Raw genomic sequence first — 26,522 nt, forward strand, 5'->3', positions numbered from 1 at the left:
GTTAGTACTGCTAACTATAGATGAGCTGAAATTAAATTATTTATATTTTTATCTCTTTTAGAAATAGGAGTCAAAGTTTTTAGTATAGTAGACAAATAAAACAATTGCCTATTCATTTTGCTGAGCATGTCAGTGTTTTGCAATAATACAAGCCAAAGGGGGAATCTGTACATTCAAAATCAATTATTTAATTTGTTAACAAATGACCTATAATGTAGCAATGTATATAATTTTCAGTTTGCCCCTTAGCTCATATACTGGATGTCATCATAATTGTGTAACATGTCGGCCTTCATTCCAAGGACTTTTACCTAGTTAATTCCAATAGACTTATATAGATAATACTGCCAACTGTCCTCTAACAACAACAACAATAACTTATATAGTGCCTTTAATGTAATAAAACATGCCAAGAAGCTTCACAGGAACATTACAAACAAAGTACGACACCGAACCACATAAAACGATATTAGGTCAGAGTTCAGTTAAAGAGGAAGGTTATTAACCATGACATTTAAAGGAATTAACACATTGAGCAATTTTAATATTTTAAACTAATAACATCTGATATGTTAGTTAGTAAAATGTTGATTTATCTTCCACAAATTTGTGTTTTGTCCTTTTCATATGACCTTCAACAAAATCCTGAACAAACCTTAGCTGAAAAAGGTTAACATAGCTTGGATCACTACATGCTTGTAGCTCGCACCACATTGTATGTATGATAGAACATTGCAGTGTGGCAGTGAATTGAAGCTTCAAACCTTTGTCTTTTTCAGTCGCCATTTTGAATTGAGGCCTTCCTTGCTTCTGGTCAAATTTTAAATCATTTTGGCTGTAAGAGAATTATATCAGAATAATAAGCTATACTCTGCCAAAGTCATTCTTTATCATTCAAATTCTGCGAGCATCTCCTCCAGTGACTACCCATGCTGTCCTGTAGCCTTAACAGCAAAGTTATATCATTTTAGCAATGTGACATCTTTTTAGATTGCTGTAGCTTAATGTTCTCATACATTTTGAATTTTCAACAAAGTCATCTATAAAAATGACACAATTTGACAGCACAAGGTTAAACTTGAGTAATTGTTCTAACTTATTACTATTGTTATTTCTGTGACAGAAGACAGAAGTGAGAATCAAGAAGTTTAAGGCATTTGCTGTATCCGCATGTCATTCTGTGGTCAATGTCTCTGGTTTGGCTGCTCCCTGCCTCCCAGTTAAGCAAGTGAAACAGTGATTTCACATGCTACTTTTACCTCAAACTTGACTTTCAATCTAACTCAGGCTGGTGGGGAAAAAATTCTGTCTACTGGCAGTAAAAACACAAAAAAGCCCTTAATTGACTACAAATTGCTAATCACAATGTGAGTTTATAGGATCTTTGTTATATGTAACTGAAAAATTCACGCCACTGTATTTAGTTTTTTTTAAATCAAAACTGCCAGTGGTGTTCATTGAACCTTCCATTTCCCATCAGCTCCTATCATGGTGATTCCTGCATTCGATGCCAGGTTTACTGTTCACCATTCACTGTGCATTCGCAGTTCAGTATATCATTGGTGTGAAACTGTTTTGTGTTGAGATCTGAACTGATCATCAAACAAAGCAGAGCAAGGTTGCTTCCTCGATCCTCATATTCATCCAAAGTTAGTTGTGGCTGACTGTGAATTCAGGCTATATTTATGGTAAAATTGCAGTGTTAGTACAAGCAAAACTACTTCAGACCCATGCCAGTGCTTTTTTTTATATGTCAAACTGCCACTTTTGTATAGCTGCATATTGGTTTTTGCTCTGTCTTCAAAGGAGAGCAGTGAGGGACCGTCGAGTCATTTCCACCTTGAGACAGTGGCATCAAGCCTAGTCTAGAAAATGTTCAGGGTTTCTCCTGAGCATCTTGGATACTTATGTAGAGCATGTTTAAATGCGAGAAAATGGCTTCTCCCATCTGCTATCTCAAAGTACTTAAAATTTATTGACTGAGAGCCTTGTACATGCATGGAATTGTGTAGTCACAGACTATCTCCTGGCCTTGAGTCAAAATTGTAGTCAAACAGTACAAATAAGATTCTGCTGGCTACAAATAGGTACTGTAACTACTTATTTTGAGATTAGTGGAGAGAACATGACTGCAACCTTAGTGAAATTGCTCCATTGGTGTAGGGCAGCAATAGAACAAACTAAGGTCAATTTAGAAATTGGAAAGATAGCAATTCCAGAGGGGGGAAAAGAATAAAATTTAAGGATTGAAATGGATTGAAGGTATGCTATAATAGGTACTCATGTAACACAGCGTTCACATTAGACATCTCTGCTGGTACGGTATGGTTCAGTTTGTTCTGTATTTAAGAAGTGTAGAAGCTGGTGGTTATGTCCTAGGAGCAGAAAAGGCTAAGAAGAGATTTGGTAGAGGTAATCAAATCCATGAAGATTTCAGATAGAATAAATAAAGAACAACTTTTTCCACTGGCTTTAGGGTCAATAACCAGGCAGCACAGATTCAAAGTAATTGGCAAAATAACCAGAGGCAATATGAGGAAAAGCTTTTTTACTAACAAATGGTCAGGATTTTAATACACTCCCTGATGGGGTAATGGATATAAATTCAATAGTAGCCTTCAAAAGGGAATTGGATAAGTACTTGAAGGAGAAAAAAATTACAGGCATGAGAGAAAGAGCAGGTGGTTTTATTAACTAGATTGCTCTTTGAAAAAGCCAGCATAGACTCCATGGGCTACTTTGCCTCTTTTCGTGCTAGGTAATTCTATGAACGGGATCAGCCTAATTTTATTTTAGAACAATTTACAGTAGAATTCCACAGAATATCTTGTTGAAAGATTTTGTAATACATTAACAGCAGTAGAATAGTAAAGATCTACTCCTAAAGGCAAGTTGGGGGTTATGTCATTTTTTTGCTATTTCTCAGGCACCACGTAATTTATCTTCAACAGTGAGAATAAACCTAGAGATGACTTTAGATGCTACCCTGTATGATCTGAGGCTTGAGAGATTTCAAAATCCTTATGCTTCATGACAGTGTACTGATTTAGATTGATTCTATTTAATACCAATTTGCACAGACATTGGCTTATTTTAACCAGAATAAACTGTATTTTGTCTGAATCCACAAAGCAGTTTTCGTGGCTTTATCATCATGATAAAGACTCTTGAGTTATTGACTGACTGAATTTGATTTCATCTTCAGTAATCTGATACTGTGACAATTCCACATGAAATATTATGAACTTCAATGCGAATCTAATATCATTTTTTGTTTTTAAGCAGTGATTTTGTGGGGTTAAACCCTTTGCTCATTTTCACCTGATGGTTGACTTCTCACAGTTGCCCATCACAAATGCATTTATGAGATTTTTATGTTGCATCCTCCTTGTTCACCTGATGGAATGGCACTTTTAGTGTGTGTATCAAATTGTTCAGCGTTATATTTTAAAACTATATGGCAATCTGAATAATACTGACACTGAATGAACACTGATCTTAGCAAAAGCCATTTGGATGACCATAAATGTGTTCAAAGTTCTTAATTTTGACACTTTGATTTCTTAATTCTTTCACCTTGTGTTCACTACACCAAGAAATACCTTGAGAGTTGTTGGCCCATATTGATGATAAAAGTTAAGACGATGATAAAAGTGGAAAAATAATGAATTTAGCGAATCATTTGAGCAAACAAATCAGAAACTGCTGGCTTTTCAATGATGTGGTATATGATAAGACTTTCTAACACTGTTTTTCACGTATGTAAGTCTAACTTAAAACCTGGGCGCAGAGAAAAGGAATGTTGGCAGGTCTTGTTAAAGTTGCTGAATTAATGAATAACATTGAAACGAGTAATTTCGTTATGATAATGACAGATGTTTTTTGCCTTTCATTCTAATGGTTATAAATCAGTTCCACTGTAATTGAACAGGTTGGCAGTGTGAACTTCAAATGGTTAAATACTCAATTTATAGTGTGATCTTTTCTATATTACTATGATATGTGTTTTTAAAATGGCTTACATTAATGTGGGAAAAGCTTTTATTTGTAGTGCGCTCATTTTTTTTTAACTTGCCGGTCTTGTTCCATGTGTTCACTGTGATTTCTTTCTTGTTCTTTCACATCTACCTTGACTTCATCCCAGTTCTTTGATCCTCTATGCCCTTACCCTGTGCTCCAGTTTTTGATCCCTTGCAGCAGCGAATCAGCCTGATATCACAATACTGAGCACTGTCACCTGCAGATTGCAACCTTTGCTGCCTCTCATTCTCTTTCATCTGAGTAATGAAGACTCAGGTTACCTATTTTAGTGCATTTGTATGGACATCTTGTCCAGTTTATTTTTTTCAGGCTGAGGGTTTTATCCTTTTGACAAAAACAAAAAACTGCAGATGCTGGAAATCCAAAACAAAAACAAAAATACCTGGAAAAACTCAGCAAGTCTGGCAGCATCTGCGGAGAGGAACACAGTTAACGTTTCAAGTCTGAATGACCCTTCAACAGAACTAAGTAAAAATAGAAGAGAGGTGAAATATAAGCTGGTTTAAGGGGGTGGGTGGGACAAGTTGGGACAACGTTCAGTGCTCAGCAAAGGACTTAGTTTCATACCCTTACGCCCCCATCTCAATGAATTTTGGGCTCGGCACGATGCTGAACCTTCTTCTGCCGCCTTCGTCTCCGTGCTCACTTCTTTGGGCAGGAGTCCTCTCCCCGTTCAACGGATCCTTTTACCCACCTCCAATATTCTCCCTCCACCTGGACCCTTCCCTCTGAATTCTTACCTTCTCTTCATCTTTTCATTGAGAACTGTCGGCGTGACATTAGTCGTCTCAATTTCTCTGCTCCTCTAACCCACTCTAACGTGTCTCTCTCTGAACTTGCTGCACACCGTTCTCTCAGGTCCAACCCTGACATTGTCATCAAACCCGCCGACAAGGGAGGTGCTGTTGTTGTCTGGAGCACTGACCTCTACCTCGCAGAGGTTGAGCGTCAACTTGCAGACACTTCCTCCTACCTGCCCCTGGACCATGACCCCACCACTGAACATCAAGCCATTGTTTCCAGGACTGTTTCTGACCTCGTTTCCTCTGGAGATCTTCCTTCCACAGCTTCCAACCTGATAGTCTCCCAACCTCGGATGGCCCGCTTCTACCTCCTACCCAAAATCCACAAACAGAACTGTCCCGGCAGACCGATCGTGTCAGCCTGTTCCTGCCCCACGGAACTCATTTCTTGCTATCTTGACTCCATTCTCTTTCCCCTTGTCCAGTCCCTTCCCACCTACATCCGTGATTCCTCTGACACCCTACATCATATCAACAATTTCCAGTTCCCTGGCCCCAATCTTCACCATGAACGTCCAATCCCTCTACACCTTCATCCCCCACCGGGATGGTCTGATGACTCTCCGCTTCTTCCCTGAACAAAGGCTCAAACAATCCCCATCCACCACTACTCTCGTCCGTCTGGCTGAACTTGTTCTCACACTGAACAATTTCTCCTTAAACTCCTCTCACTTCCTCCAAATAAAAGGTGTGGCTATGGGTACCCGCATGGGCCCCAGCTATGCCTGGCTCTTTATGGGGTATGTGGAACATTCCTTGTTCCAGTCCTACTCCGGCCCCCTCCCACAACTCTTTCTCCGGTACATCAATGATTACTTCGGTGCTGCTTCATGCTCTCGTCTGGACCTGGAAAAAGTTATTAATTTTGCTTCCAATTTCCACCCCTCCATCATTTTCACATGGTCCATCTCTGACACTTCCCTTCCTTTCCTTGACCTCTCTGTCTCAATTTCTGGTGATAGACTGTCCATCAATATCCATTACAAGCCTACCGACTCCCACAGCTACCTCAACTACAGCTGCTCACACCCTGCTTCCTGTAAGGACTCCATCCCATTCTCTCAGTTCCTCCGCCTCCATCGCATCTGTTCTGATGATGCTACCTTCAAAAACAGTTCCTCTGACATGTCTTCCTTCTTGCTTAACTGAGGTTTCCCACCATGGTGGTTGACAAGGCCCTCAACCGTGTCCAGCCCATCTCCCGCGCATCTGCCCTCACACCTTCCTCTCCCTCCCAGAAACATGATAGGGTCCCCCTTGTCCTCACTTATCACCCCACCAGCCTCCGCATTCAAAGGATCATCCTCCACCATTTCAGCCAACTCCAGCATGATGCCACCACCAAACCCATCTTCCCTTCACCCCCCCTGGCGGCATTCCGCAGGGATCGTTCCCTCCAGGACACCCTGGTCCACTCCACCATCACCCCCTACACCTCAACCTCCTCCCCCGGCACCTTCCCATGCAACCGCACAAGGTGCAACACCTGCCCCTTCACTTCCCCTCTCCTCACCGTCCAAGGGCCCAAACACTCCTTTCAAGTGAAGCAGCATTTCACTTGCACTTCCCTCAATTTAGTCTACTGCATTCGTTGCTCCCAATGCGGTTTCCTCGACATTGGAGAGACTAAACGCAGACTGGGTGACCGCTTTGCAGAACACCTTCGGTCTGTCCGCAAGTATTACCTAGACCTCCCTGTCACTTGCCATTTCAACACTCCACCCTGCTCTTATGCCCACATGTCCGTCCTTGGCCTGCTGCATTGTTCCAGTGAAGCTCAACACAAACTGGAGGGACAGCACCTCATCTTCCGACTAGGCACTTTACGGCCTTCCGGACTGAATATTGAGTTCAACAATTTTAGATCATGAACTCTCTCCTCCATCCCCACCCCCTTTCTGATCCCCTCCTTTTTTTTCCAATAATTTATATAGATTTTTCTTTTCCCACCTATTTCCATTATTTTTAAATGTATTTCCATCCATTGTTTTATCTCTACCTTTTAGCCTTTTTCGATTCCTTCACCCCCACCCCCACTAGGGCTATCTGTACCTCGTTTGTCCTGCTTTCTACCCTTAATTAACACATTCCTTAGATAACATCACCACCTTCAACACCTCTTTGTCCTTTTGTCTGTGACATCTTTTGGTTATCTCCACCTATCACCGGCTCTACATGTCCCACCACCCCCTTAAACCAGCTTATATTTCACCTCTTCTGTTTTTCCTTAGTTCTGTTGAAGGGTCATTCGGACTCGAAACGTTAACTGTGTTCCTCTCCGCAAATGCTGCCAGACTTGCTGAGTTTTTCCAGATATTTTTGTTTTTGTTTTTATCCTTTTGACATTTTGTTTTAACATTCAGTACGTGTTCCCTAAGCTCAGAAGAGCACACTCTTACTGCATCATTGTACCTCTGAATTAATTTGGCATAAGTTGAAAATGGTGAAGCAAAAAAGTCTTGTTAGATATGCGAATAAGACGGCAAAGTTTCAACAAAAATATATAAAATGATATTGACCCTGGTGAATCATTAAAAATGTGTCTTTTTACAAAAATATGGCAGTTTTGACATGTTATGCACACTACTTTATTGGGACTATTGATTAATGTTAACTGAATAAGTTAAGTTCTGTTTTTATTAAATACTGGCCTGTTGAGCATCACCAATTTTTGAGTTCCCCACTATTGGTGGCCGCGCCTAGTTCCTAGGACCTAAACTCTGATATTCCCTCACTACACCTTTTCTCCTCTCTATCTTGCTTTCCTGCTTTAAGATATTCCTTAAAACCTATCTCTGACCAAGCTTTTTGTTATCTGACCTAATATCTTCTTATGTGGCTTGGTGTCATATTTTGTTTTATAATGACTCTGTGAAGCACCTTGTATTGCATTAAAGATTCTCTAAAAATAAAGGTGGTTGTTAATATTAGTGTCATAACATTTTAACCAAAGCTTTGAAGATTAAATTCCATAACTTCACTGGTCTCTGAAAACTATCATAAGCCATTTCTACTTTCTATACTGAAGTATTAATTTAATCATTATCACTCACAATTTTTAAATCTGAAAATGAACAAGTACAGGTGTAGGAACGTAGGAAAAAGGAGCAGAAATAGGCCATTCAGCCCCTCGAACTTGCTCTGCCATTCAGCTAGATTTTGGCTGATCATCTTTCTCAATGCCATTTTCCCACACTATCTTTTGACATCTTTAATATCTAGAAATCTGTTAATCTCTGCCTTCAATATGTTCAATGATTGAGTCTCCCCAATTCCAAAGATTCACTACCCTCTGAGTGAAGATATTGCCCCTCATATCAGTCCTAAATGGCCTATCTTTTATTCTGAGACTGTGTACCCTGGTTCTAGACCCCTCCAGCCAGAGGAAACATCCCTTCTACATCTACCCTGTCGAGCCCTGTAAGAATTTTGTGCTTCAATGAGATCAGCTCTCATTCTTCTAAACTCTAGAGAATACAGGCCTAGTCTACTCAATCTCTCCTCATAGGACAATTCCGCCATCTAAGGAATCAGTATGATGAACCTTTGTTGCACTCCCTCTATCGCGAGTAGATCCTTCCATAAGTAAGGAGACCAAAACACTGTACACAGTACTCCAGGTATGGTCTCATCAAGGCTGTATGCAATTGCAGCAAGACTTCTTTTGTACTCAAATCCTCTTGTAATAAAGACCGACATACTACTTGCCTTCCTAATTGCTTACTACACCTGCATGTTAACTTTCAGTGACTTATGAACAAGGACTCCCAGGTCCCTTTGGAATCAACATTTTCCAATTTCACCATTTAGGAAAGAATCTATATTTCTGTTTTTCCTACCAAAGTGGTAACTATACATTTTTACACATTATATTCCATCTGTCATGTTCTTGTCCAATCACTTAGCCTGCCTAAACCCCCTTGAAGCCACTTTACATCCTCCACACAACTCTCATTGCCACCTAGTTTTGAGTCATCAGCAAACTTGGAAATATTACATTTAGCCCTCACATCCAAATCATTGATATAGGTTGTGTATAGCTGGGGCCCAAGCACTGATCCTTGTGATACCCACAAGTAGGGTTACCAGTGTGACCAAAAGTATCCCTGGAGGTTTCATCACTTGACTTGCCCCCACACTCCAGCAATTGGTCAGGCAACGCATCTATCCTTGTGGTGCGCTATCTTCCTACGCTAATTGGAAAGCAACAAGATTCCTTACCCAATTGGATGACGCTTGACTGCCAGCCAAACAGGTTTTTTTCGCTCTATTTTCAATATTTTTATAACTGGTAAAGACAAATGTTCAAAGAAAATAACAAAAAAATCGTTTTTTTAGTGTCCCTATGATTTTCACCAGGGTCGCACTGAGCTAAACGGCCTGGTGATTGTTCTTCAATTCCTGGAGACGCCAGGCTAATCCTGGAGACGCTACCTACAAGTCACAGCCTGCCAACCTGAGAATGATCTTTTACTCCTACTCTGTTTTCTGTTTGTTAACCAATTCTCAATCCATGCCAGTATATTACACACACACATCGCCCACACACACATCCCCCCCCACGCCCCCCATGTGCACTAATTCTGCTAATCGCCTGTGTGGGACCTTACCAAAAGCCTGAAAATCCAAAAACATCACATCAATTGGTTCCCCCTTATCTATTGTGCTGGTTACATCCTCAGAAAAACCTCAATAGGTTTGTCAATCATGTTTTCCCTTTCATAAACCCATGCTGACCCTGCCCAAACCTATTATCTTCTAAGTGTCCAGTTATCACATCCTTTACAATAGATTCTAGCATTTTCCCTATCACTAATGTCAGGATAACAGGTCTGTAGTTCCCTGTTTTCTCTCTCCCTCCTTCCTTTAATAATTATATTTGCCACCTTCCAATCTGCAGGAACCATTCCAGAATTTAATCTGATGGTATTGGGGAGATGATGTATTTGGCTGGGATCAGTCTTGGGGTTTTTTTTATTCATTCATGGATTTGGGCCTCGCTGGCCAGGTCAGCATTTATTGACCATCCCTAATTGCCCTTGAGAAGGTGGTGGTGAGCTGCCACCTTGAACTGCAGTAGTCCATGTGCAGTAGATACACCCACAGTGCTGTTAGGGAGGGAGTTCCAGGTATTTTGTGACAGTGAAGGAGTGGTGATATTTCCAAGTCAGGGTGGTGTGTGGCTTGAAAGGGAACTTTCAAATGATGGTGTTCCCATGCATCAGCTGCCTTTGTCCTTCTAGATGGCCGTGGTCATGGGTTTGGAAGGTGCTGTCTAAGGAGCCTTGGTGAGTTCCTGCAGTGCATCATGTAGATGGTACACACTGCTGCCTGGTGGAGGGAGTAAATATTTGTGGATGGGGTGCCAATCAAGTGGGCTGCTTTGTCCTGGATGGTGTCGAGCTTCTTTAGTGCTGGAGCTGCACTCATCCAGGTAAGTGGGAGTATTCCATCACACTCCTGACTTGTGCCTTGTAGATGGTAGACAGGCTTTGGGGAGTCAGGAGGTGAGTCACTCGCCGTAGGATTCCTAGCCTCTGACCTACTCTTGTATCCACAGTATTTATATGGCTAGTCCAGTTCAGTTTCTGGTCAATGGTTACCCCCAGGATATAGATAGTGGGGAATTCAGTGATGGTAATGCCATTGAATGTCATGGGGCGATGGTTAGATTCTCTCTTGTTGGAGATGATCATTGTCTGACACTTGTGTGGCATGTATGTTACTTGACACTTGTCAGCCCAAGCCTGGATATTGTCTAGAGCTCGCTGTATTTGGACATGGACTGCTTCTATATCGGAAGAGTCGCGAATGGTGCTGAACATTGTGCAATCATCAGCGAACATCCCCACTTCTGACCTTATGATGGAAGGAAGGTCATTGATGAAGCAGCTGAAAATGGTTGGGCTAAGGACATTACCCTGAGGAAATCCTGCAGTGATGTCCTAGAACTGAGATGATTGACCTTCAACAACCACAACCATCTCCCTTTATGCGAGGTATGACTCCAACCAGCGGAGAGTTTTCCCCCGATTCTCATTGACTCCAGTTTTTCTAGTGCTCCTTAGTGCCACACTTGGTCAAATGCAGCCTATATGTCAACGGCAGTCACTCTAATCTCACCTCTGGGGTTCAGCTCTTTTGTCTATGTTTGAACCAAGGCTGTAATGAGTTCAGGAGATGAGCGATCCTGGCAGAATCCAAACTGGGCATCAGTAAGCAGGTTATTTCTAAGCAAGTGCCGCTTGATAGCACTGTTGATGACCCCTTACATCATGTGACTGATAATCGAGAGTAGACTGATGATGCGGTAATTAGCTGGGTTTGATTTGTCCTGCTTTTTGTGGATGGGACATACCTGGACAATTTTCCACATTGCCAGGTCGGTGGGAGTGTTGTAGCTGTACTGGTACAACTTGGTTAGGGGTGCCGCAAGTTCTAGAACATAAGTCTTCAGTACTATTGCCAGAATATTGTTGGGGGCCATAGCCTTTGCAGTATCCAGTGCCTTCACCTGCCATTTCCTGATATCAGATGAAGTGAATCGAATTGGCTGAAGACTGGTATCTGTGATGCTGGGGAGCTCCAGAGGAGGGTGAGATGGATCATCCACTCTTCACTTCTGGTTGAAGATTGTTGCAAATGCTTCAGCCTTATCTTTTGCACTGATGTCGATCATTGAGGATGCAGATATTTGTGGAGCCTCCTCCTCCAGTGAATTGTTTAATTGCCCACCACCATTCATGATAGGATGTGGCAGGACTGCAGAGCTTAGATCTGCTTTAGCAATAAAGCGATGATCCTGGAGCTCGGCAGTATCTTACTAAGGCTTAACAGCATCTAAATTACTTTTTGGTCTCACCTCCCCACGCTTGAACCACTTAGGCAAGGTATCTGGGGTTTGCTAAAACTGAGGGTAAAATAAGTTTTTTGGCTCAATGGTGGTGTGACCGTGGAATGTTGACATGGGTTTACCATTGTCAAATGTTAAAGCATAATTATGCTATTTAAGAATATTGACAGTTGACATGCGCCACTATAAATATTTTCATTTAAAAAAAATTCAAAAAATGCGACCAGGAAGCAAGCTTGTTGCAGATAGGAAGGTCATATATATTTTAATATATTATGGATGGATGTAAGATTCTCATTGAATTGTATTAGTTATAATGTTTGGTACTTTGTGTAATATAAAACCACTATTATATTGAGTATTGATTCACCTGCATGTTCCAAAACCCACTGGATGGCGCTCCAGAAAAATCTGACCTTGTATTTTCTGTTTACTGCAGACGACCTGACACAGTCAAGCAGAAGAATGCTTTTGCACCAAATTTCATTCATTCTCTTGATTCAACTCACATGATGCTAACAGCACTCAATTGCTATAGGTAAGCTATTGACTGATAGCTAGAATACAACTTGAACCACATCACAACAGAATTTTTAAAAATAATTTTATGGCTATAACTTCACTTGCAAAACATATTTTTTCCTTAGGATGTTGTGCTTTATTTAAACTGTACATATTTTTGTTTACGTAGCTTTTAAATCACTCTGTGTGCTTCTGGATCCTCGAGTTCCTAAATTTACTTTCAAAATCTATACATTTTTTACTAAATCTCCTATAATTCACGGGACGTGGGCATTCCTGGCTAGGGCAGCATTTATTGCCCATCCCTAACTGCCCTTGTTCAGAGGGCATTTAAGAGTCAACCACATTGCTGGTGGGTCTGGAGTCACATGTAGGCCAGACCAGATAAGGGTGGCGGATATCCTTCCCAAAAGGACATCAGTGAACCAGATGAGTTTTATGACAATCAGCAATGGTTTCATGGTCATCATCTGACTTTTAATTCCAGATTTTTATTGAATTCAAATTTCACCATTCGAACCTGGGTCTCCAGAGCATTACCCTGGGTCTCTGGAACACCAGTCCAGTGACTATACCACTATGCCACCACCTCCCCTATTGCTGTAATATTATACACTTAATTTTGTTCTTGTTTTTAGCCAAGAACAAGCAAAATGTTAAAACAAATATAATTGATCCAGTTACATAATTGCTTCACCAATTCTATGGTGCCTACCTAGATTTTTGATTAAGCTGCTAAATTAGTAATGGTGACCATAGTGGCTACATGGGGAAATAGTTAAAAGGACCATCTTATTAAATATTTGGGATCCTTTCTTTGTTCCATGTTATAATAAACTTGGTCCATTATTAGCCTGAACAGAGGTCGATTCAGACATGGTATATAAAATACTTAGGAACTTGCAGCAATTCTGTTCCCTCAGAAGAATTTTGTACATGCAGGAGGTCTTAACTTACATAAAATGATAAAAAAAAATCTCTGTAAAAATAAAATATTATAAAACCTTATTGAGGGTGAAGTCATAGGTGATTGGACAGCAGCAAGGGGTCAGAAATGACTTGAATGATGGTGGCTATGCTTTTCCCCAATGTATCTCTTTTCTCTTCCGTTCCTGCTAGCAAAATAAATATATGCAATAAATTAGATTTGTTTCACAATCAACAGGAGGATTCTGTAGCCTGTTAATGTTCAAACTGAGATTCTGGCACGCAGTATTGAGCTCAGAGAGCACACTGAAAATTATTTTCTGACATGTAATTTTTCCAACCAACTTGTTCCCAGAGCGCTTTTATAAAATAACCGCTGACACCTGTTCATATCATTCCTTAATGGAAGATGATCGCTTGGAAGCAATTTTATGATGTATTCAAATCTGCACCAATGAGATTTTTTTTCACCAGACCATCTCAATTAGCTTGTGTCGGCTGTTTGTATGCAGCCTTGTTTAATACTTTAGAAAGTAATTTGCTTTTTTTAATTATCTGTTATCATTTGGAAATATGTATGCTATAATTACAGTTTCCAAGTTCTCCGAATAATATCTCAGCACTTCCAGTGGCAAAAAGTTATTGCTGAGAATTTGAAAGGCTCATGTTTAAACTTCCAACAAAGTAAAATTACTTTGTATGTGGCTACATTTCTGAACAGAGCTGAATTATATTTGTGTTTTTGTTCCATGACATTAGTCACTTATATTGTGGAAGTTAAGAGTGTTTTCAGGCAATTAGAATTTACTTCATTGCAACATTGAAGTGAAGATTGGTTCATATGACTATACTATCAGGCCCATCAAGCCCACTCTGTCTAGTTGATTGTGCGACCTCATAGACCATCTAGCCACCCCTAGAAAGAGAAATAGAGAAAAAAAAAACCCTGGGACAATTCACAAAAAGATGTCTCATTCTATAAGGCAATCAGGCAAACTCTTGAAGTTCCTAGCTACCTATGACTTGTTGCAGTCGCAACTGAATCGAAATTTACTCGTTTAAATTGGAAATGTCCACTTGCAGAATCTTGTTAAGTTGCCTTCTAAAAGACTATTCGGAGCACATAGCTTTGCATATTGTTCCCGGGGTAATTGCCATCTGAAAGCAAAAATGTTTCCTGATGTCAAACCTAAGCCTTTGCCCACATATTTTATAGGCCTCCTTCATTTTTTTATCCATTTTAGATGACCTGTATCCCATTCTCTTAACCATTTAGAAAAAAAACTTTGCAATCCCCTCCAACCCTGCATTTCTACAAAGTAAATGGTCCTATCTCTTGGACCTGTGCCTCATAACTAAGATCTGCAAGACTTGGTTTGACCCTGGTCGACCTCTTGTGCAACCTTTTTAGGGTCTCATTATCCTTCAGCATATCCAGAAATCAACACTGAGAATAAAAGTCAAGTGCAGGCACATCAGAGCTTTATATGGTTTTAAATATATTAGACCAGGTCAGATCCATGTGCTTGCACATCATATCATTTCATACTATCACCAAATCATCTCTTTATACAATGACAAACTAGTGTAAGGTTTCAAAAAATTTTATTAACCAAAAGAGGAAATTGAGATTATGCTTGTACGTATAGGTGAGTGGTGTTGGTGGTTTGGTCCATGCAGGGACAGTTATTTCTGATGGATTATTTTGTATTATTTTAATGTTTTTAAATCGAATGCAGTATTTTTGTTTTTATTAAAACTGAAACTTGACTGGAAAGTGGTAGCAACAGTGTGTGCAACCTAGCTGTGGTAATCTGACGTGTATTATACCTTTAAGAAGAATGTTATTATGGAAGATCACATGATATTAGTACCCAATAGCAGAGTAGTGGAGGCTACCTCTAATTAGTAGTCTGTAGTCAGTAGTTAATAGCAGCAGAGTATAGAGATAGAGTTTGAAGTGTAAGCACATGTTTAGTTGGCTGAGTGCCTTTGTAAATAAACAGAGTTTCTACCTATGAAGCATCTGCAACTCAACTCTATCATTAGTACCAAATCGGCTGCCCCTTACAACAAGCGTGCGAACAGGAACCAACAAACGGGTGTCTAGGATCCAACAAATTGGCGAAGAGTATGGGATAAGTTAAACAGAAGCAAAAAGGAAAAACTAAATCAACACTATACCTCGCACAGCAATTGCAAGTAGCAGTTCCGTTCAAATCATCCAAGTAACTCCCTCACAGCATACTGCAATTCAGAAGAATTGATCCTTTCAATCCAGCAACGGACGATTGGTCCCACTATATTGAGCATCTCTTGTTCTTTTTCCAAGCAAATGAGTTTTCAGGGGAAGAGAAGAGGCAGGCGATCCTCTTAAGCACATGTGGGAATAAAAGTTATGGCTTGATTCAGAGTTTGATGGCACCCAGTGCCCCAGACTTGAGAAATTTTGATGAATTAGTGGACCTGGTGAAGGGCCATTACCAACCAAAGCCCTCAGAACAATGCAAAGGTTCAAGTTTAATTCAAGAATTAGAGCCCTGGGGGAGACAGTTGCAAGCTATGTGGAAAGCTTGATGCAATTAACAGAACATTGTGAGTTTGGTACATCCTTAAACGATATGCTTAGAGATCGTTTAGTGTACTGTGTGAATGAGGACACGATTCAGAAGCAATTGTTGTCCAAAACAAATTTGGATTTTAAGGTGCTGGAGTTTGCACTGGCAATGGAAAAAGCAGTTAAAGATTCGAAACCATGCAGGGCGCACAAAATGGCACCATCCTCCACATTGGGTGGGAAGCCCCAGCCAAAAAGGGCACAAAAGTGCAATACTCTACTGAGAGGTGGGAAACAGCCCCCGCTAGCAGGAAAATGAGAAAAAAAACAACTCGGCAGCGAAAACAAGGAGTAATATCAATAGAGGTGGAAATAAGCAATCTTTTAAAGATTGGCACTTCAGAAAAAATAGAATGTTTTTATTGTCATAAAAACTGACCAATAATGGAGACAGTGTAGGGAAAAGGGTCACGCAGACTTTTGGACAAAGGAAACAAAAACAGTGATCCACAATGTAGAAGAGCCTGAAGTAACCGATTCAGATATTTATTCGTTGTATAAGTTGAAGGTTGGAAGAACCGAACCAATCTATGTAACAGTGAAAGTCAGTGGTAGACCTATTCGAATGGAAGTGGACATAGTAGCTTCCACTACAGTAATTGGGGAACATACCTTCAAATATCTGAGCTATGGCGAGCATCAATTAAATTTGGAAGAAAAAGCTGCCCAATTAAAAACATAGACGGGTAAAAAATATCCAAGTCAAAGGCATAAGTAAAGTAACTGTTCATTATGGGAGCCAATCGGTAAAGCCACCAGGTATTGGTATTGAGAGGCAGAGGACCAAGCCTCCTAGGGTGAAACTGGCTAAAAGAAATCAACACTGAGGGACCACAGATTCCAAAAGGAAGCAAGAAGTGTTTCTGCTTTGGAAAAGGAATGTGTATAGACTCAACAACCTGAAGAAACGCAAGCTGTCTTAAGCCAAAACATGGAAGAACAGCAGAAGGAACTCAATGAGACCATGCTTAAGGACAGGGTTCGAGATGAGGTGAGCGACCTCCGAAAGGAAAAAGAAAACCTGCTTAAAGACCTTCACACAATATAAGATTACCTCAGGTCAAAGTTTGTACTACTGGAAAAGAACAAAGAGAAACGGAAAGAATCCAGCTCTGACCAAAATGAAGGATGAGTTGGCAGAGAAGACACAAAGCTTAATTTTCCGGGAGGCAGCAAACAAAAATAAAAAAGATAAAAGTAAAGTACTGCGGATGCTGAAAACCTGGAACAAAAACAGAAAATGCTGGAAAAACTCAGCAGCTCTAGCAGCATCTATGGAGAGAGAAACAGAGTTAATGTTTCGAGTCCGTATGACACTTCTTCAGAGCTCTGAAGAAGGGTCATACAGACTCGAAACGTTAACTCTGTTTCTCTCTCCACAAATACAAAGAAGAGATGGAAGAGCTAAAGAATCAGCTACGTGAAGCCTAAGAGGCTTTGGAGACAAAAGTCGCAGAATTTTCTAAGAAGCAGACATATAATGAAATTCTGGTGAACTCAACCACTGAGTTCATGCAAGTCGAGCATGCATCTGAAATTAGTCTGGCCAATATTGAAACCTAAAAGAAGACCAAGATTAAAGTCAGCACTAGAAAGAAGAAGGAACGTAGAAAGAAGATACACAAACACAAATAAAGCTTTAATCCTGGCAGCATGCAAGTATACTTTCGTACATAGGCCTGGCAGTCTAATTGCAAACGCTGATGCACTTAGTCATTTGCCTTTACAAGAAAAGGATGTGGAAGTTCCAGTTCCATGAGAACTTATTTTGTTGTTACATTTCTTAGATTCATCACCAGTATGCACTCGACAGATCAGAGACTGGACAAGTAGGGACCCAGTCCTATCACAAGTATGAGAACAAGTACTTCACGGTTGGTCATGAGAGCATATATCTGACGAAGTGAAACTGTACTTTGACAGAAGACATGAAATAACCAGTCAGGGTGGCATCTTATTGTGAGGAGCACGAGTGATGGTTCTCTTCCTTTTGGAGGTACTATTGCTAATTGAACTACGCAGTACACATCCAAGACTATCCCAAATGAAGACCATAGCACGCAGCTACATATGGTGGTCTAAGATGGATGGTGAAATAGAGAATTTAGTGAAAAATTGTGCGCAATGTTAGCAACTGCAAAAGTTACCTTCAGATCCATTACACCCTTGGGAATGGCCAGAAAGACCATGGGTGTGGTTACACATTGACTATGTTGGACCTTTCGTGGGAACCATGTTTCTGCTCATTATTGATGCCCACTCAAAATGGATGGACATAAATGAGGTGAAATCACCAACGTTTTCTGTTGCAGTTGAGAAGTAATGTCAAAGTTTTGCCATTAACAGACTACCAGAGGTTGTTGTTTCTGATAATGGCACATCATTTACGAGTGCTGAGTTTCAGCAGTTTATCAGCCTCAACGATATCACTCATGCAAAAACTTCAGCACTTACCACCTTGCTCAAGTGGTTCAAACATTCAAGGCTGGCATGAAGAAACTAACTGGAGATTCTTTAACAACCAAGCTAGCACGCTTTCTTTTCCATTATAGAACTGCCCCTCACACAACAACAGGTGTCACACCTGTGGAGTTATTGATGAAACACCATCTCAGGACACGATTGAACTTAATAATGCCAAATTTAGGGGGGACGGTGGAAAGGAGTCAGGGAAGTCAGAAAACTAGACACAACTGGCATAGTCGAGAGAGGAAATTTACCATGGGAGAAACGGTATATGTGAAGAATTTTGGAGAAGGACCAAAGTGGTTACCGGGTGATATAAGTGCAGTGACTGGACCTCTATCTTACCACGTGGAGGGGGAAGGCCAAGTCGTACAGAGACATGTGGATCATCTAAGGAAGAGAGAAACTATGCACCAAGAAATGATTCCACCAGTGTTGGAGACTGGGTCAGCATTTCCTGTTGAGAGAACTCAGCCTAGTACAGATGTGTCTGAAGTATCTGCTGTTCCTTAAAGAGTGGAGAATACAGAGCTGCAGGAGCCCAATAAAGCACCCGATGTTCAGACAACTCTGGAAAAGAAAGTTCCTGGCCAGACATCTGAAACTGTAGAGCTGAGACGCTCTACACGCATAAGTAAACCCCCGGAAAGACTGAATTTGTAAAGTACTTATCAGTGTAAATATTTTACTATTTTGAGAAAATTGTAATTGTAAATATAAAGTGTATTTCTGAGTAAAGGGGAGGGATGTGGTAATCTGATGTGTAATATACCTTTAAGAAGAATGTTATAATGGAAGATCGCATGAACTTAGTTTCCAAAAGCAGAGTAGCGCGGGCTACCTTAGTAGTTAGTAGCCTGTAGTTAATAACAGCAGAGTATAGAGATAGAGTTTGAAGTGTAAGCACGTGTTTAGTTGTTGCTGAGTACCTTTGTAAATAAACAGAGTTTCTACCTATGAAGTGTCTGCTACTCAACACTATCATTAGCACCAAGTCGGCCATCCCTTACAACAAGCGTGCAAACAGAATCCAACACTAACCATGTAGCTCACTTAGCAGCTTTTGAAAAGGAAAGTCCACTTGACTATATATTTTATAGAAATTGCAGCTTTCTACTCACTGACTCCACTGCCAAAACTGTTCATAATATGGCTGAGGTAAGCAACGGGTTGGCTTTATATAACCCTCACATAAAAGCAAGTAAGGAGTGAAGATGTGGACATCTGACAGTAAAAGAAAAAAGCAAGACTAAAGGCACAGTGAAAGAAAGAGGTTTTTAAAAGGCTCCTGAAGGCAATGTGGAAGGTAGCTAGGCTCAATACTTCTTTGAGAGAATCACAGGGGCAGGAACATGGTGACTGACAATGGAGTGGTCATCAAGCACTAATCTAGATTAAGTAGAATGGGCAGTGCAGACAAGGATAATTGTTTCAATGCAGTGGAGTAGATGGACCTAAAGACAGTGATCTTAAAGCAAGCTCACTGGGACAGAGAAGGATGGAGGTAATGGGAGAACTGTACCTTGTGAGGGAGAAGAAGTGGGCTGATGGGATTTTAGAATATCCAAAGTTTTTGAAGTGTGGCGAGCAGAAGGCTGATCAGAGAATTCATGAGGTACTGATTTAGGGTGAAGAAGGCGTAAGGATGTAAAGTTTGAGGCTAAAGTATGGCTTCTTGGTAACAAACTAAATATACAGAAAGAAGCTTGTGGACTTTGACACTGAATTCATCCTAAATCTTTGCATCAATTGGAAGATTTAATTGCCATAACTTTGTCTTTTCAGTGCTGGAGTAACATTTGTCTCTGTCCATGACTGCTACTGGACGCATGCATTCACAGTTGATGTCATGAACAAGGTAAATATTCTCCTTCACGTTTTTTCTGCTTATTATTGAAAAGCACGCAATAGGATGTTGTGAAAGAAGAAATCTTTTTACAGTAATTGTTTCAATGACATTTTTATTAAGTATACTTTGTGAGAATGGGAGCCTTGAGTACTTAATTTTCTGTCCTGGTTTCACACCGTCCTAAGTTTTTCCTCCTGCTTTGGCTGCAAATTTCTGAACTTCCACTTGCAACATAGTCAAAAACAGAATTTAAAACAATCCTGTTTGCAGAATGGGTTGTTATGCTAACAATTTCCCTTTCCCAATGAATGGATCAGCTTAAGAGTTTTGCGTTTACTGGGGGACAGGGTTGTGGGTAATGGAGGACAAGACATCCAAGGGTGTGAAAGCCCGTATAACCTGCATGGTATGTCATTATCACAAACCTGAGAGCATGGATTATGTTTGGAAATGGTATGTGGCGATGGAGTGGGAGTGAAAATTGTATACCAGAATGTAAAGTCAAAATAACTGAAACCTTCCCAAGTGTACCCACATTAACTGTCGAAAGTCAGGAAAGATGTATTTTTATTTTCTCAGGTATGTGGAACGACCGTTGCTAGCAGTCTTGTACTCGATGTTTAAATGGAAAATACAAACTTTATGTTTAAATGGAAAATACAAACTTTTATTCTGACCTTACCAACAAAGAAATAAAAGAATCAGCTGAATGGAAAGATTAATTAGTGAGATAAAACATTCATTTACATGCGCTCTTTTAAAACTCCACTTTTGGGTGTTTTTGACTGCTGTAAAATAATTTGTTTTCAAAATGATTAATGTGCCAGGATAATATACATATCAGACCAAAGTGTACATTTGCAACGTGATACTGAGCTAGCAGACAAAATAAGAAATGCCCACTTGTGCCCCACTATCAGTAACAGAGCATTCAGATGCCTAAGCTGCACTCTTTGAAACTCTTTCCTAAAGCCCCTGTCCCTTTCCACATCTCTGTTCACAATTAAAACCTGTCCAAAGCCATTTTTCCATCAAATTTTCAGGCTCCTTAATTCATGCATCATTGTACTTTACTATTTTTATCTTCTCCCTTTCTGTAAAATATATGGCATGCTTTCTACATAAAGCTGCTGTATAAATACAAATTTGTGTTGGGAGTTAAATCAATGACCTGATGGCCTTGTTACATAAGTGCTTCTGTGTTGATAAGCATCCAAAGCTGCTGCAAATCAGTGCAAAGTTGTTAGTATCACAACACTATTGTACAATGTGCACTAATAGTGCCATGCTTTTAATTAGCCCTTCATTTGTAAAAATTTTAAGAATGTGTATTATTTTGTGTGTAGTCAGTGAATTGAGTTTGACTTTTCGTCCTAGCTGTGAGACTTTTGAAAACATCTATCAAAGACATGTCTTATCCTAGGGAAATTTGCTGTAAGTGTCGTGATCAGTGGAACGAATGTCCTGAATAGATGATTTAAAAGTAACCTTGAAATGTAGTTCAATTAAAGCTAATCTTATTCTATTTTTCCAGTCTTGTGGAATTGATGATAAGCAACAGTGTTTATCCCTGTTATTGTAAGTTCACCATAAAGGTGAATACAAAGTAAGACATTTGAGTGACAGTGCTGACTGCGTACTGAATACCCTTTGAAATCAAAATAATTGAAACATATGAATAAATTCCTTCTCCTCTTCTGTAATCTATTAAGAACTATACTCCTGGACAGGTTAGGCTTTTATCCACTAGAATTTAGAAGAGTAAGGGGTGACTTGGTCAAAACCTTTAAGATCCTGAGAGGTCCTAACAGAGTGGATGTGGAGAGGATGTTTCCTCTTGTGAGAGAATCCAGAACTAGGAGTCACGGTTTAAAAATAAGGGGCCACTCATTTAAGACAAAGATGAGAATTTTTTTCAGAGTGTCATGAGCCTTTGGAACTCTCTTCCTCAAAAGGCAGTGGAAGCAGGGTCTTTGAATATTTTTAAGGAAGAGCTAGATAGATTCTTGATTAATAAGGGAGTGAAAGGTTATCGGGCGTAGGCAGGAGGTTATAATCAAGGCAACCATGATCTTATTGAATGGCAGAACAGGCTTGAAGGGCTGAGTGGCCTATTCCTTCTCCTTGTTCATATGTATGTTTGTACTGAAATGCAGCTCTATATGCTATTGTTCCTGATGCTTTTGGTCTTTTGTGGACATCATTCAGACCTCCCAGCCCAATCTCATTTAACCCATGAGGCAATGGTCTGCATGTTTTCTTAGTAAATAGTGCGTATGTGTGTTGCAGGTTTGCCGTGAACAGTTTGTAGCCCTGCACAGCCAACCTATTCTTCAAGATCTTTCCAAATTCCTGGTAAACAAATACCGCTACAACATTCCGTGAGTATTGCACTCTCCTCAATATATGCAAAATCATAATCTGTTCAAAGATATGATTTACCGCACTCAGAAACATGAATTAAAAATGCTTGCTGTGTCTGCACTTCTCTGTTTAACATACAAATTGGATTCAGCCAAATATTTCTGTCTTCGCAGTGTTGATCGAAAAAGCAAAAAGCTTCAGGAGTACCAAAGAATGATGGAGCTGCTTTCTAGAGTACTGAAGACAGGTACTGAACAAACTGCTTTAGGAAAAAGAAGACAATTAAGTCTGGCATTCGATTAGTAAGGCACTCCTACACAGAGCCACATGAGTTAATTAATATATGCACTCTTTATATAAAATGTTATAGGTTTTAGAGTACTTTTTTGGAAGGGCCACTATGCACTGAAGAAGATAGCAATAATGGATGAGTGCTAAGCGGTAACTGGATGACAAAGAAGATTGGGTTAAATACCTTCAAGAAAAGATATAATAGCTGCATCATCAGTAGCTTTTTGATGAGCATTAACTATGATCAATTTTCTTTACCGTATTTAACCAGAGTAAGCTGTTTTTTGATGGGATTGATTATTTTTCTGAATAATTTTAGCTGTTACTTTTTCATTACTCCCACTCTTTAGGCACTGATCCCTTTGGTGCATTATCTAAGTAGCTGTTATTCATAATAGAGTCTTGGACAGTGTGATTGCATGCAGTTTCCCATAGGAATTACCACAGCCAAACCCAAACCTGCCCTCACTCAATGCATACTCAGTATCTTCCAGCAGGGGCTGCTGGAGCCCTGACCACTTTTTCCCCTCCCAAAACCATAGCAGCTGACACAAGATGTGATATCTACCATCATTCTAGGTAAGACCAATTAACTCAACACTACACATGGATTGAGCATGGATCATGCTGGATAAACTTGCCATAGCCAAGTGCTCTTGTCAACATTCCCTTTCTATCTCTCAGTCAAAAAATGAATATATCTTTTCCAAAAACATGAAAGCGTATTTAATTAGCTGAGAGACAACATCCTGTGTTCTCTACAGTTTATTCTCAGGGAGCAACAGCACTGAATGTGTAAAAGGTTGTTGGAGCAATCTTTCTTTGTCACTAATGAAACCTAGCTTATCATGTACAAACTACCACATCAAAATGACAAGCAACTAAGGGCTGGTGTAATGAGAGTACAATTTGCACAAGTTTATACAGTACCTTTCCTTGCCTGTCCGATTTTTAAAAAAAATTTACACCAGTGTCTGTACCCTACTTATGACATCATCTGAACAAAGTATGATCAATCTACATTAATACTACCGCATACTTCAAAAATATAGTTTCTGTATCCTAGTTTACGTATCTGTTTTTGGGAAGTTGGATAGAAAGGAAGAGGGGGAATATCATTTGTGACCTGGGCCTAGCTTCTAGCCTGCAGCAGATTAATTGTAGTGAGTTTAATTCCTTCCTTTTGTGTCCTATCATTTAGAAATGTGATGTAACATTGTACTTTTGCTTATGGAAGGCCTGTTGAGTATGACACATGATGCAAAGAGAAGGTCCTCACTCACCTTCTGTTTGCAGTCACCTTCTGTTTGGATGACAGGAATTTTGAGCCAGCCAGTCCAGTCTAGATTCTGAAATTCCAGATCAAGAAAAGTACCTTGGCTTGGAGAATTACCCTGAAGCAAAATTTCAAAATTGTTTATAAGCCATCAATGACTGTTCATGTCACACTTGGATCTTTGTTTTCCACATAATCTGATATTAAGGTCCTTTGAAAATGTAGGATCTACTTCAGTGGCACTTCTAAGTCAATGGTACTTTCCTTTAGGAAGAAATGACTGCACTCATTGCCGAATTTCAGAAATTGAGCATAAGCCATTGTTAGGAGATGACCTGTTCAAGTACTCTTCAGTTCATTAAAATGACTTTTAATGCCTCAATATTTATCATTAAATCTTTAATCCATGTTAGGAAACATTTTTAAAACATTGATCATTCAAAGCTCAGCTTATTCTGTGCATAAAACATTAATAAACTGTTAAATTTGGAATGTATTTTCATACTTTTTGCATGTGTTTGAAAAGACATTCTAAACTTTGTTTTGCTGAAGGTTTCTGCACTTAATATGCTGAGCAATGAATGATTAACATTTTAGAATTCCCAAATATGGATTAATAAAGATTTAATGAACAATATTAAAAATGTAAATAGTCCTTTTCCACAGAGAACTTGACTTGATTTTCATCAGCTCTTCCTTCCTGACCCACTCGTTTATGCAGGGCTGATGGTTTTGTGCTTATGTTTCCTTTCAGGTGAATTTGATCTAGAGAAGGTAAAAGAATCTACCTATTTCTTCAGCTGAAGATATCAGAATGCAGGGATTATCATCTAAGAGTATCTGCCTTTTCAGCCCAGTAAAATCCCCCAGCTGCTCTTTGGACACATGATGGACCTATGCTGGGGAAGGAAATTATTGTTTCGGTGAAATGGTTGAAGAATGTTTTTTTTGTACAGTGGATTTGTATAAATCTTTGCATATTTATGACACGATTGATGAAAACTTGAGATAAACTACCACAGACAATAGTTCAACTCCATTTCTGCCTTAGGGTTAAGTTGCTCAGCGTTGTCAAAATAAGACCATCTGGAGGAATTAAGTAAAAGCTTGTTTCAGGTTTCTTCTAATTATGTATGCCTTGCTAAGTATTTACTGGAGAAAGCAACCAAGGATATTGAACTATTTTTTTCACAGCTTCTATTTCAGTTCTTTGTCATCCTTTCATCAGGGCTTACCAAGCTCCAGTTCTGCAAATGTTTCTTCTCAAGGGCATAGGACACAGCAAAGTGCAGGATCTTGGGTGGAAAGGGAGGTCATAGCATCATGAGCTGAATACTTGAGCGGCCACACTACCCGCCCCCCCCAACCTCAAAATTGTTGCTTCCCACTAAATGCAATCCCATCTCAATTTTTAATTTGAAAAATAACAGTGTAAACATTTTCCGAAAGTAAATTGTTTCTCATTCATTTTCATGCTATTTTTAGCAACTCTTCTTAGATTTTTGGGGCCAGCGCCAACTTGTCACGACAGTTACCCTGACTTTAATAACATCATTATAATTCAGCAATCTGGTGAGTCAAAAGTGATAGCATCCATAAAGTGGAAGAAAATCCCTACAACTAGATAAATGCGGCTTTGAAGAGGACTTGCCCTCCAATTTCTAGCTTGCTGTGTTTTTTTTTAAGACCAACGGTCCTTAGCATTGAAACCTCATCCCACTGGTGTTTTGTGATACATTGGGGAAAAATTAAAGGTTTCTTTTGGTACCAAAATATGATGACTGCAGCTTTCACTGCTTTACAAATTTTGTGAAAATCTATTGTGACCCCCGCCCCTCCCCCCATGCCTGAAAACTAAGAGATTTCATTTTGTCTGTTACTTGAATGATTCACCTTGTTGAACTTTGTCCGATTACAGAAAATTTGATGTGCTTGTATTTTTTATAATAAATTGCAATCCGAAAAATTACTAGTAGCTATCATGTGCTATTTAGTTAAAAATTCTCCTTAGGTTTATGCTGATCGGAGGGTTAATATCCGCAAATGTCACTGCTGGTTGTTGGTAAAAAGGAAATTGCAGAAACATTTTTGCCAATGCATCATTTGGAGAAACTTCATCTTTGAGCTTTCCTGAATACTTTGTCCTTGCTTGGCAACTGTTAGAATAAGCAGACCAGGCTTCTATAATTGGAGACCTTCACTTTTATGGTTATATTTGAATTTGCATTGATCAGTTTGTGATAAGTTACTTTTCAGAAAGAGAATATGTCAGATGCCCATCGTCTATTGCCTTAGATGATGGAAAATATTACGTTATTAGACCTCTTTATGCAGGTTAAAATATTGTCTCAACTTTCTTTATAAATAAATGATGCATGGAATCAGAAACGCAAACAGAAATCTAAATAGCTCAACAGTTGTTTGAGGGAATTGCAGTCAATGCATAAAGGGTCTAATAAACCCTTTTCAGAAAGCTGCCTTTTTGCAATTTCTTACCATGGAATAACCCCTTT

The 26,522-nt window shown here is 39.7% G+C and overlaps 1 protein-coding gene across 1 annotated transcript in view; it reads left to right on the plus strand.

Annotated features, from left to right (window-relative positions):
• Window positions 1-25,978, plus strand: part of polrmt (polymerase (RNA) mitochondrial (DNA directed)) — a 125,781-nt gene extending 99,803 nt beyond the window's left edge. The window contains exons 17-21 of the mRNA XM_078555949.1: window positions 12,137-12,235; window positions 20,015-20,087; window positions 22,368-22,459; window positions 22,616-22,689; window positions 24,764-25,978. Of these exons, the coding sequence (XP_078412075.1) occupies window positions 12,137-12,235; window positions 20,015-20,087; window positions 22,368-22,459; window positions 22,616-22,689; window positions 24,764-24,813 (388 nt within the window). The 3' untranslated portion in view covers window positions 24,814-25,978. The remainder of the gene's footprint in view (window positions 1-12,136; window positions 12,236-20,014; window positions 20,088-22,367; window positions 22,460-22,615; window positions 22,690-24,763) is intronic.
• The last annotated feature ends 544 nt before the right edge of the window (window positions 25,979-26,522 follow it).

This window comes from Cetorhinus maximus, chromosome 13 (genome assembly GCF_964194155.1).
Source record: "Cetorhinus maximus chromosome 13, sCetMax3.hap1.1, whole genome shotgun sequence".
Classification (NCBI taxonomy): Eukaryota; Metazoa; Chordata; class Chondrichthyes; order Lamniformes; family Cetorhinidae; genus Cetorhinus; species Cetorhinus maximus.